Below are 14,029 nucleotides of genomic sequence, written 5' to 3' on the forward strand. Positions count from 1 at the left end.
CTCGTTCTGACTCATTCATAAGGAGACAGTCAAAGTCTAGCCTCTAACTGCAAAATTACACAAAACACCACATGAGATGAATTTAGAAACACAAGAAACGATAAGCAGTCCGACACAAACACATGTAAAAACAAACAGAAAAAAATCGCCCAGAATTCTTCCCGACATAGTGTTGCATATTTACACCCAGAGACGTTCTGACCTTCACACACACACACACACACACACACACACACACACACACACGCACAAAGCCACGAGCACACAGACCTGAAAGATTATCCAGAGAACAGAGAGGTTTTTTTTTCTGACCAGAGCTTCTCTTGTGTACTCTGAGGCTCAGTGCTTTAGCCAGACTCTTATTGCTTTAACAGAGGGAATACCAGATGGTTTACTTCACTGTCTCCACGCTGCAGCTCACAGCAGTGAGGATAAATCACTGTCTGCCGTCCAACCCAGACTAAGATGGAAAAACTGAGTCAAGAGATTCCAAGGCGCAGCTCTGAATGCTCATTTTACAGCAAGAAACTGCAGGAATGGTACAGGACATTTGAGGCACATGTGTGATGGCCTACTCTCATCATCTCTTCTTCTTCTAATTCCACCCTTTTGTAGTTTTGACTCTTTTTGCACTAAAGCGTCATTCAGTTTTATTGTCTAACCTCCATTAGCAACTGTATTTCCCTCTGCCTATTTTATCTTTACCTCATTCTGTCTCTACAGCAGATATTGTTTTGATGGCTGACTGCTGTGAAATGTATGATAAAAGAGGGCCCTTTCAGCACTGACATTAAAGAACCATTTCCTCTCACCCAGCCTCAAAGATAACCATTATTCCAGCACCAAACACACCGACACAAAGCAATGAAACTGAATCTAATACAAATGAAATCCTGCACAATAATGAAACTTTTGGCTTTGTTAAGGACTATCTAGCACTGGCACATGAGTCATCAAACCTAAGTGGCCCATTTTCGGTGCCTCTTAAGGGAATCAATCCAAATATGCGATGCTTTCTCACAATGGAAGACTTTCATCAGCATTAGTGAAATGTTTTTACCCAGTCCAAATAATCAAAATCTTGACACCAATATATGATTTACAAGGATATCTTATGTCCAACTACTTTGTAAAATCAAAATTCCCAATTAAAATCCAGAAATGCTTCTAGACTCACACTGTTTCATTAGAATGGGGCATTACTAAATACTGACAACCTGAGACTTTAAAAAGGAAGTGAACATACACTACCGGTCAAAAGTTTCGAAATTTCCATTCCACTCCATTATAGACAGAATACCAGCTGAGATCAGTCGCATTGTTTTTTTTGATCAGGGCAGCAGTTTTCAGATTACATTATGTGCTTACATAATTGCGAAAGGGTTCTCGACTGTTGTAGAAAGAAGTGGCTGATCTTTATTGCAATATCTAGATTGCCCATTTTCAGCAACCATTCATCCAATGTTCCAAAGGCACATTCTGTTTACTAATCTGATATCATTTTTAGGGTTGGGTACCGAAACTCGGTTCCAATATGGAACCGGTTCCTATGCAACCGGTAGGAATAGGACCGGATTAGAACGCAAATTTCGGTTCCTCGTTTCGGTTCTACCTAATGTGTTGACTGAAATATTTTCCCTCTGTCGCTCCAAAACGGATGTGAAAATATCACACTTTCTCTGTAGTCTACCGTTTAGCTAGCTACTGTATATGTAGGCTACTTTTAAAATGCCATATTTTCCCTCTGGGCTCACCAAAACAAACGTGAAAGTATATTAACCATTAACTGTACGTGATCGCTAGTAAATATATTACATCTTTGATGTCATTTTTCAGTTTTTCAAGAATCGGTTTAGGAATCAATCGTTTTAAAAGTACCGGTTCGGCATCGGAATTGTAAAAATCCAAACAATACCCAACCCTAATCATTTTAAAAGGCTAACTGAGAAAACACTGGAGAACCATTTTGCAATTATGTAAGTACATAATGTAATCTGAAAACTGCTGCCCTGGTTAAAAAAACAATGCAACTGATCTCAGCTGGTATTCTGTCTGTAATGGAGTGGAATGGAAACGTCTAAGTGACCCCAAACTTTTGTAGTGTATGTAATACATCAAAATCAGCCATTTCCTGATGCATGAGCAATCATTTTGCATCAACAATGTCTAAAGGGAAAGGAAATCACAAAGACAGGATGGGCAGAGTTAAAAATAAAAAAAGTGATGGCACAGCTGCAGTGAGGTGTGGAAATAATGACACAACAAATAAAAAAAAAAATAAAGGGAACATTTAGGTTATCAATCATTGTTCTTGTGGTAGTGATAAAAACCAACAACTGTAATTGCAGCCTGGAGCAAGGAAAGCTTGCCATATCATGTAGTGCCAAAGATTTAGCCCCAGTGCAATGACAGCCAAGTCAACCGTCAATTCATCTCCTACTGACACTTTAACTCGTGTCGTACTTAAGCAACATCGACCCTGTGGGTGAACAGACGTTACTGTGCGAATAAATTGCCTGGCTGACAGTAAGATAATTCACCTGAGTCGTCAACTATGAATCCTCAAAACCAGCTTACGACTTCATATCCCTGGTTAAGTTTGGTAATATAAAAAATAAATAAATAAAACAAAGACATTTTAAGAGAAGATGGAGAGCTGCGAAACTAATCTTGTCTCCTAGAAATTTACATTTCTATACTACCACTCTTCCAAACTTTGTTTTAACAATTAAGTTTCATGAGGAAGCATAATGACTTCCTGGATTACTGTATGTTCCCTGGCGTCTATTTGTTTTTGTGTGCGTACAAAGTGCAGGACTTTGACCCATCCCGAGTGCCGCTTGTGGTTAGCTTTGCGCAACAAAAGCCTTTTGGCTAAGGTTAAGAAAAGATCGTGGTTTCGGTTAGGCTACGTACACGGTTAATACAGTCACGGTTGAACTTTTCAAGATGCAACCAAGATCGCAGGTTTTTTTTCTCCTAAAACTGTTATGTGCTCAAAACACTTATTTTTGCTTTCTCCATTTTGTCTAACACATTTCTTTCAGCTCTTCAGCTTCACCACAAACTCGTGTTTGCGGTCAAACTCTTGCTCGGTCCCTTGTTGCAACAAAACCAAATGAATGAAGCCCAAGGCGTAATTGCAAAATACTGCTGAATATACAGAAACTTGAAGTCTTCATTTAATGCTGCCTTTCCATTCCTACTCATTTCATCACCTAATAAAGTAAAATAGAATACAGCTGATGACAGTGAAGTTTCTGTAGTGACCAGCATTGCATTTCCCCTAGTAGGAAAGAAATGCTTACACTCTGTATTCCTACTGCCCTGGCTGTGGCTAAGCTCGGGCTGGGGAAGGGGGAATGGGGTTGGAAAGGATGAGTCACACATTGCTTTCCATGCTCAATGATTATAATACCCCATTACACAAAAAAGCACTGTTTCCCAGCTGAAGTGAATACTCGGCGTGTGAGCCTGGACCAGACTTAACTTTGCACTCTGCCATGAACTACGCTGCAACAAAGCATACTGTTAAAAATGAAATGCACTTGTGGGATCATGAGGTAGCACATCAAACTTTTACATCACTGATGTGTTCGTGTTGACACTGTCAAACACCACTGCCTCCATTTGGTTCCCTTTTTTTTTGTCTGTCAGGGAGTAAAGAACAAATGATCTATCTTTGTATCTTTGAGTGTTTTTCTAGCAGATACTAGCTTTGGGCAAGCAACACCTAAAGAGAAAACCATCTGTGTCTGGCTTCAAATCAAGCACACTGTGTCATAACAGAGGACCATTGAGCAGTTGAAAACAATTCTTTGACCCTTAATTAATTAATTAATCTGGAAAGGAATAGACGATACTGTGGCAAAAATATGCACTATTTGTGCTGCACAAAGGATCTCCTTAACTCTGACATAGGGTCAAAAACTTGCCCTGCATATTTTGTTTTATCTCCCATGTTGTTATCAGGCATTAGAGCTGATTTACAGAGGCCTTATTCACAAAGCCTGCATTTACAGGCTGAACTGCCAAATGCAATTGCAGGGTCACTGCTTTCCTCCACAGTCCAACTAACTCAGATTCCTTCCTCAGCGCCATGGCAATAGGCACACACAAGAAGCCACTTTTTCTCACCACCACTTATCTGATTGAGTAGGACATGACCTCAGCATTGACCCTTATAGGTGAGTAAGAAACATCCTACAAAAACCCCATGGAAGAAAAAGAAAAGAGAGATGATTATTGATGGAACGAGTGATGCCTCATGGCTGCCATGTATCTTGGTGAGATAACTCAAAAGGCACATCTGTGTCTGCCTCTCCCCTTGAAGTTGGATTTTGACAGATCTCACCAAACTGTTCTAAATGGGAGAAAAAAAACGCACAACTGTATCTCTTCGCACAGTGGAATTTATGGAATCCAGATGTGAATGTACAACTGTATCTTTGTCCTTTCATTCAGTCGTATAAATGGGTATTAACAAAATGAAAAGGACCTTATTCAATAGCATCATTTAGGGCAAACAGATGTTAGCATCCTTTAACATTTACAAATCAAGCACACTGGAATATATGTTATGCAATTTATTACATTTTCCATGGATTCAATCACCTCTATGCAATTCTCTAATTGGCCTCATAAAGAACTTACATACACAGTGACAAAAAGGCAAGATTTACTTAAATTCCTTTAGATTAGTTGCTGTCCAGATATAAAGAGACTGTAACTGACAAACAGCTGCAGACCAGCTGTATTCAACCTTTAACCCTGTCATAAAGTTAGGCTTAAACAAAAAAGAACCTTTTAATGACCCTGGATGTGTGTGTGCAAACCTGGCACACTGCTATTATCTTTACAAACTCAGTTATAAGGCTGCAGATGTTATGTGATTAGGAACTTTCTGTTAAACCAGCACAGAATAGTGTATTTTCTTTTGAAAAATCCAACAGTATATTTTTTTCATGGTCCCCTGTTCCACCAAGAATGGGAAAAAAAACATCTGGAACACATTTTTTCTGGGGTTTTGGAGGCCTTAGCAGACAGCACAATGGAACTTATCAAATCCAGATGTGGAGGCGCTCAGTGAAACAGCAAGGCCTTCTTCTGTTTATCCCTTTAAAATGTACATAAGGATAAAACAAATGCCACCTCCTAATATATAGAATAATTCTTGAATCATGTTGAATCCATATTGGCTTATTCCTTAGCATATCCGCTGATCCTTTCAATACTGTCGTCCATCAGCATCAGTAGCCTTGGCCAAAATCCATCCTTGTTTTCATTTGCACAAGGTATTCAAAGAATGTTATTTCAGGATTTTTGATGACTAAAGTACTCTGCACAAGTAGGTTCTGGCGCGAATGTTTGTTACGGACCAAAAACTTTTAGTTAATTAATGATAACAAACCACTGTGAAAAGAGTCAAAACTAACTTTCGGAGACCTGTGAAAAGAGTCCATTGACTCTGATTGAGGAAACTAAGCAGAAAAAGCAACTCAGCAGAAACCCAAAGGAAACCATTTGAAGAAGGTAGATTTGGTCTACAGTACAGCAGGCATGCTGATCATAAAACTACAAAACAACTGAGGTCCCACACCAGAAGGCCAGGGTGTATATTACATTTGAATGGATGTAATTTTTCAGTCATCTGAAAACATCAACAAGTCAGAAACAAGACAAAACACCTTTATTACCTCAATCACTTTTTCTGCATCCAAGTTAAGTACAGTGTCCGAAAAACTGTAAATTGATGCAGAGATTATATTCTTCAAAGTCATTTAACACAGTCTTCAAATGTATTATTACACAATCTTTGACCTCCAAGAGTCAGAGGATCTGAATGAAACAAGGAGAAGTGGGGCTTCAACAGCAAGAATTCTTTCTTCAGGCTATGAAACTGTAAACCTGACAGCAGTGGAAATCCCAACCTTCACCTTTGAACTCTGACCCCCTCTGCTCATTCTTAACCTCTATGTCTTATAGGCCTTCTGTTATTACCCCCAAAGAATTTCTAATAAGGGAAGAAGTTCCTCTCTCTCGATACTTCCGGCTTCTGAACTGGTTTCAGTTCCACTCTGGTTCCACTATAGGGCGCTCACGGGCGAGTGCAGAATGAATGGGACTCTATAGAGCTATACCCCTCAAAATCCACTTTTCTCAGGATATCATTTTTTTGTCTAGTAATTTGAATGTTGCATTCGAAAGGGGAGGCAAAGAAAATACACACTGCTGGGCGACAACACAGCTGACAGGTTAGGCTCTCCCTGTTAATACACATGTTAGAAAGAGGTTTGCTAATGTTTTAAAGACCACGCCGAAATATTCACTCTGACATTCTGGTTCTGCTTCGGATGCCGTAAAGCGGGATCTCTGGTCGTAATCAGTCCTTCACTGACCAATCAGCATTCATTAGCAGAATGCTAGCGTGTTATGGGCAACAACGACTCAACCTGTAAGAAATCGAAAGGACATAAGTACTCGCTCATTCAACTTTCGACCTATAATCCATGTTGAACTTGCAAAAACTACAATCAAATCTGAGATTTCTCAACGGCAATCATGCAAAAGAGACAAATTTAGCCGTCTAGCTCCATAGAGTCCCATTCATTTTGCACTCGCCTGTGATCACCCCCAGTGGAACTCTGGTGGAACTGCACCCAAATTCGGTACAATGGGGCTAAATAGGAAGTGAAAAGGCTTTCCGTAGACAGGCTTTGTTACCACTTTTCACATAGGTTTAAAGTAAGGTTTTCTCATTAATGCCAAGGCAAGATGCCCTCCCTGAAGAACTGCGGACTACCACTTCACTTAGTCTCTATAATAGAGCTTGACCTAAGGTTGCCTATAACTTCAAACAATTCAGTCCAAATTGTTTTTAAATTCATACACTTTGAGAATATACTGCATACCTAGAGGCATATTTAAATATTTTGTATCTATACTGTTAGGTTTGTCAGTACCTAAAATGCTAATTCATCTCATTTTAGCCAGCTAATTGTTTAACAGGCTAACGAGCTAATTTGACTGCAGACTTATCTTTTTTAGCAAACCTGTACAATAAAGCTACACCAATTTTTTATTTTATTTTAAATGACTGTGGGTTATGTGAAAGGATTCCCTCATGTGACAAAAACACATTATCACTCAACTCTACAGTTTGCCTCAGCTCAGAGCTATTAGCATCTTTCTGCTAACCGTTTTGGTTTTACAGCCCACAACTTTATTGTTTTTATTCAATGTCACTGTTCTCATCAATCTGGTTTCAAGCAGCAGCAGGCAGCTGTTTTCAGTGAAAAAAAGCACAGGTAAACCAACTGTACCCTACCTCCGCAACACCAAACAGCACAGACAAAGTTAGCAACAAGTTAGCCAGTTAGCACTGTGGAGCCTTTAGCAAGCTAAAGACCCAGATATTTTCCTCAGGAGTTAGTTGAGACCAAAACAGAGATAGAAGGAAAGTGAATATTAGACTTACATTTGCCAGTCGGACATACAACCCTAAACGAACGCTAATGTTGCTTTGTGTCTGCTGCATGTGTACATAGGCAACAGTTTGCTAACACATTGAACTTTATAAAGTTATTGTCAGTGTTGGGTTTCCAGCTTGATCTGCTGCCTCCAGGTGGTGAAAAAATCACCGAAATGAATGCAGCTTCATAAATTAAAACTCAAATTTTTACATTTTAATGACTAAAGGTAGGTTTTGCATAGCTAACTGTACACAGTGCTATTAAGCTAAATGACTACCTTAAGGTAGATAAAAATAACTATAAATCAAATGTGGAACTAGTTACTGGATTAAATGAAACAGTTGTCCAGGTTGTAACATAAACTCTATAAACTGTATACAGTCTTATTATAGTTGCCCAATCACTTTCCTTTTAATTTCAGTGGAATGTAAAAATATATAAATACTTCAGTTATCTGCATCTTATTGAAGTATAGTGTGTATAGAGTTGACAAGTCTCAGAGAACCAGAGCTGGTGTGTCTGGACAGGCCTCTGCATGCTTTCAGATAAATGCATATCCAGGTCCTCCCTGAGGCTAAGAGGTCATGTTTTTTGGGTCAAGATGAATCTTTAACTGCTGACAAATTACTGTCTGTATAAATAGATGGGACAGATACATGCAAAAATGTAATATTTTTCCATTTTTCGACATTAGTGTGAATTCACATTTATATTAAAACAAGAACTGAGTTTAATCCAATACTATACAGTACTTAATGCTTAACTGAACATGATGAGCAAAAAGATGAATAAAAGTGAAAATCTTAAACTTCAAGAACAAGATAACTTGTTTACAGAAAACTTGCATGTAGTTGGCATGTTGCTAGTCATCAAGCATTTCCCATTCGGCATGTGTCAAGTGTCAAGTTTCAGGAATTGTACCAGGGCCCTTGACGATCACTTACAATACCCTGGTTTCTCTCCATCGGTATAAGGAGCTGATTAAATCCAGCTTGCAGCATCAAAATGGAATCAGTCCCAATTTCTCTTACGTCAACTCAAGTCCAACTCCTCCTCTATCATCAAAAATGACCCATATCTGGATCCAGCCGTTATACAGTGACCTAAGTTGTGTTCAGTTAACAACCAGTGTTTATAGGCAACATGAAAATAAACAAGCTGCAGTAATTAATTTATATATTTAACAGTATAGTATATGACCTCGTAAAACCACTTCAACTGCATCTGGTTTTCATTAGAATCATTTCAAATTTCCAATGGCTTTAGATTGAGCATCTGACTCGGTGAGGTTTAGATTGAGCATCTGACTCGTGAGGTTTAGATTGAGCATCTGACTCGGTGAACGCACAGCACCACATTCATAGCATCAGCACAATCTTGGACACTTTCTCACTGTCCATGAAGCAGACAGAAGAAGCCACCTGTTCACCTTAAAGTCCTGTGTCAGAGCCTCACAGCAGACAGCAGACCACCAATCATGCCAGGCAGTCTTAAGGTGCTAATAATACATGTAGACCAGACCCCGCTACCACAGCACTGTGTGACCTCTGAACACCCATGGGACACAGTGCCACTCCAAAGTGTCTAATGATAAATTAAAAAAACAAAAAAACAAATCCTCTTGCTACCAGTCTATATGCGGACTGGGTAACTGATATTTAAGAGAAATGCCAAACTTTTACATTCATATTTTCACACTCTGAGTTATACAACTGTTACTAAGAATTATGTGGAGATTTTGTAGAAAGCAACTAATGAAATATATGGGGTTCTGAGACTTAGCAAAGGGCCCTGTGCTTTAGAAACTGATGTCAGTCTTTAAGGCGGCTCCACCCTACCACTTCAGATGAGCTACAGCCCCTCCCTCTTATGAAAATTATGCTCATCCCTATCATCAGGGTTTTTTTTAAAGCTAAAGGGAAAAAAAGCCTTTTTAAAACTTCCTTGAACTGCACCACAGAAAATTTGCGATTAAGGCTACAATTTAATAATAAGTCTGCAAAATGCAAAACACGAATTTGATACCTTCTTAAAGTGGCATCTGAAAAAATACATTTTGTTTGTAAGTCAGGGACATACTGTACACTATCCTTTAACTGTCTGCATGTAAACTTTGCCACAAGAAGCCATTAAGATTATTCGGGCATTACATTTTTATTAATCAACTATTGGGTGTTTTTTTCAGTAGAAAAACTTTGCACAACTTCAAATTAGACCAGTACCTCAGAAACAATAAGTCGCCAGTTCCATATGAGCCTTTCTCGAAAGAAAACGAGTTCTCTCAAAAACGTGCCGTCTTTTGATACTTTGACAAGTCCCATAGTTTCGGACAGACCAAGCTGAATACATTAAGGCACCAATAAATGCACAAAGATGAGTTTAGGAGGAGGGGCGGACATCACAGTGATCCACTATAACCAAAGAGAAAAACTTTTTTTTTTTGTTTCAGTTTCCAAACTCCGTCCACAAATCTCACAGCTGCATCTTCTTACCTGAACTTGCTTGCGATGTGACAAAAAGCAGAATCACCGCTAAAGTGATTTGGGCGTCCCTTATCCTCCGTTTAACTTTCCATCTTATATGGGTATCCATGACCGCCAGAGACGTCCACGGCAAGTGGATTCACTTTTCAACTTGGAGCAACTAATTAGACTCGCAACAACTTCTGGTCAGGGCGACACTAAAAAGCAAAAAAAGTCCCAGAGAAAGAGAAAAAAAGGGGGGGGGGGTGTATCGTTATTTCTCAAGCAGCCATAAGGGTTTGTTAGTGTGCGTTCCTCCAGCTAGTTGACGGATGGGCAGCCGTCTCTCCCGCACAGCTCCTCTCCTCTCTGCTTTTCTGAACTGTCCTGCACCACCGCGCCTCCGTTCAGAACTGCTACCCACTCTTTCAGTCGTCACGTAGAACCCCTTCAAGTCCAACGGAGCAACACTAAAGTCTCCCCCACCCCCAGGCTGTCACTCACTCCGCGGACAGGAGACTCGGGCAAATCAGAGTAGTCCATACATAACAGCCAGCCCTGTTATTGGCCGTGGGTGGGAGGAAAAGTTGAGGGGAAAGTTTCACGCCTACAATTCTTGCATGGAGTCCACTACTTCCAGAGGAGAGGAGACAGGCAGAGCGGGAAAAGCAAACTGCCCCTGAGACAAATCATGGAGAAAGGCATGCAATTTAATATGCACGGTTTTGTTTTGTATAGCAGGCCTATAGTGATTCTCCAAGCTGGGTGTGATAGTCAGGGAGTCGTGATGAGATTTTGTTGTAGCCTATCAACAAGTGGGCCCCACTTAAACCAGTTTGTCCATACTTCCACATTCAGCCAGTATCCTATTGAACATTACTTTTACTGACACGTAATTCAAATGATGTATGTATTACATATAGCCAGCCAGGTCGTTGTTTCAATAACAATGTAGAGTGGTCCACTAGTTCACTATACCTCACAAGGCTGGATTAGGCTGGATTAGTCTGGATTTTAACTTTTTCAATAACTAACTTTAACTTTATTATTTAAGGTTATTAATTTAAAAGAAAAAAAATACCAAACCGGGTAACTGGCAGACTAAAAAGTTCTCTGCTTGTCAATTGGTTGTTGATGCATTTTTCAGGGACACATTAGGCTGGAGGATGAGTAACCTTGACTCCCAACGGACAACTGGAGCACACCAGCAATTACAGACATGATGGATAAACAAGTGATGATCACCCTCTGGGCAAGATAGTCCAGCTTTTGTCAAGGACAGGCCCAGTTTAAGAAAAGAATAACAAGACAAAACTCAATTATTATTATTATTATCTTTATTAATCAGGCGTAACAGGATGCAGTGATTAGTTGGTTTATCAACCAACTAATCAATGTGTAAAACACACATAGTGTGTGCAGGTGGAGTCCAAACAACTGTACAGTAAGTGTTATTTTTGCTATAGGCCTACTGTGAAATGCTCCTTTCAAAATGTCTATTTTATTAGCATCTATTACAGAAAGTACACCTCCCAAATAACAAATATTTTGGAACTTCCCAGATCCCATTTGAGCTTGAAACATTACTTTCTCTCTTGTAATACAAAATTGGAACATGAGCTTTAAACAGTTCATCAGCCAACCAACCAACATTCAAAGCACACTGTACATGTCACTGTTACATTTCAATGAAGAGGAATAGTCACAGCTGTGAAAAGCAGCTTATATGTGACCTAATCACAGCAAATGTATTAACCACATTGAAGAGCGGTACTATTTTTAAAACTTATTTTGAGCCACAGTGAGATTCAGACACTAGCTCTTGCTGACGTTGTTTCAGAAGCTGTCTTTGATAAGCTGTCATATGGTTCTTCCAGTGGGGGGCAGACTTCCAATAACTGGCCAGTAAAGGTAGGTTTTAAGCACAGTAAACAAACGGCCACATATGCCACTGTGTCACATTGTGAGGTGTTAAGTTAGACCATCTTAAAACATGCGAGTGACCTTTTAATGTTACAGACTGGACAATGTCAAGAGGAGCAGCCTTAATATCCTGCTGTTTGGATAGTGAAACTGTTAAAAAAGCTTTGGAGCATATCAAGTTAAAGAAGAAGACCAAATGTAACATGACTGCTCCACATCCGCATTCACATTTCAAAAGGCTCTTATGTAATACTCAGGCAGGGGCTACATTCCCTCACAGACAGCTTTTTTCTATGCTTTTGACGCTTTTTAAAATGTTTTTGTCACTTTTTTCCAACGCTTTTTTTATTCATGGTCAATAAACCTAATTTAAATGACCTAATTTTTGAGTTTAAAAACAGAAGAAATTCTGAATTATTTTGACTAATAGTTCATCAGAGGATGTTGAGTGAATCACAGTTTATATCAAAGTTTTAAAACCATTTAATTTTTTTTTTCATATGCTGTAAAATTGAATAAAACACTCAAAATTCAATGGAAGTAATCATTAATTTTACCTGCAAAGAATGTTGTATGGCTTCTATACAACATACATATTTCTGATATAAAAAACTTTGAAAATGGGTCAAATTTGACCCGAGGACAACACAAGGGCTAACAAAAACAAAAGTACACACCTTGAAACCCCTGTCAAATGTCATTAGTATACAGACTGTAACTATAATCACATTCAAACATATCAGACTTTTGCCTTCAGCCTTCACAGTAGTTTTACCTGAGGTTACTCCCATTGCCATATAGTTATACTCTCTTGGGTTAAAAGGCATTAAATGTTTGATTTAATTGCATCACATGAGTAGCTTGTCGTCAAAAGGGAAGAGGATATTTACATCAAGAATACACTAGCTTTTCTGAACTGACCACTTAGCCATATAATGGTTACGTGGTCAGATATATGTTTCAAATTATGGCCTGTGCCCTGTATTTAGGGTGGCTTTATACCTACACCACACTAATCTCAAAGCTCTCTAACTACTCATGTACAAGGCCTCCACTTGCTCTCTTAAACTGTCTTCTAACCAAAAACATAGTGGTTTATCTGACGCTGGACCATTCGTGGTTATGCCTCATTTGAGGACTTTTAGACAGAATAATATTTCACGAAAAAAATCCCAGTGAGAGAAAAGATAGGACATACAGTCTATAAAAGAGAAGAGAATTGTGATTTAGTGCTTTTCTGTTCAGAGCCATTTCTTCCGTCCCCTTTCTCTTCTTCCTATTTTCCACATACACCATTTCACCAGGTGTCAGACTGGATATGAAAGCCAGAGAGAATCTAATTCAATCCATCTTTATCATTATCCTCCACTGTTAAAGCAACACCTACAGATGACGGGACTATTACTGAAACCAGCTGAGAAATTCCAGTGGTCTTACACACCATGGAGCAGGTGGCACCAGCTGTTTCCAAGATCAAACTTTGCCTATAACACAAGTGCTAAATGGAGATTTACACGTCACTAAATTAAAACCAGTTGCACTATACACTTTTTTGTTACGTGGAGATTAGTTGTTGATTACACGTAACTGCCTGTTGCATACCTAATTGAACATGAAACTGACAAAGCTAACATTATTTTCCTTATATAAGACCTATTCACTGTACAATGAAGAGTAATAGAAGTAATGGCATAATAGTTGGCACATCTGACTTGACAGTTGGTGAAAATGCTTTTAAATGATGTAAATTGCAAAGTTTTTAAACTAAATCAGTTAGCTAGGGTAACATTGCTTTTAAACCCTCAATGGCCAATTGCTGCAAATTGCTTCATAATTCGTAACATTAACGTTCCCCCCATTTCTGAGTCATATCTCACTCAAATCTGAACACACAACCATGAAACACACCTGTAGATTCAGTGCAACTTATAGTCTCAGATGATACCATCTCCATCATGAATAAATGTGATCAGTCAGGTGCACAGTTAGCAGTTTATTTTAATACACGTGTCAAACTCAAGGCCCGCGGGCCAAATCCGGCCCCTTGCAGATTTGCCCGTATATCAATTTGGGTTCACAATACATTTTGGCCCGCCTAGTTGTGCACCAAACCAAATACAAAGTAAAGTGTTTCTTAAAATGCAATTACCTGACATTCAAAGCAGAATTTGG

At 39.1% G+C, this 14,029-nt stretch overlaps 1 protein-coding gene across 2 annotated transcripts in view; it reads right to left on the bottom strand.

Moving 5' to 3' along the window:
- The window catches only part of col5a1 (procollagen, type V, alpha 1), an 82,554-nt gene extending 72,143 nt beyond the window's left edge, over window positions 1–10,411 (bottom strand). For both annotated transcript variants that reach the window (XM_028601455.1, XM_028601453.1), the window contains exon 1: window positions 9,965–10,411. In XM_028601455.1, the coding sequence (XP_028457256.1) occupies window positions 9,965–10,064 (100 nt within the window). In that variant the 5' untranslated portion in view covers window positions 10,065–10,411. The remainder of the gene's footprint in view (window positions 1–9,964) is intronic.
- Window positions 10,412–14,029: the final 3,618 nt, after the last annotated feature.

The sequence above is a fragment of the Perca flavescens genome, chromosome 16, assembly GCF_004354835.1.
Source record: "Perca flavescens isolate YP-PL-M2 chromosome 16, PFLA_1.0, whole genome shotgun sequence".
Lineage (NCBI taxonomy): Eukaryota > Metazoa > Chordata > Actinopteri > Perciformes > Percidae > Perca > Perca flavescens.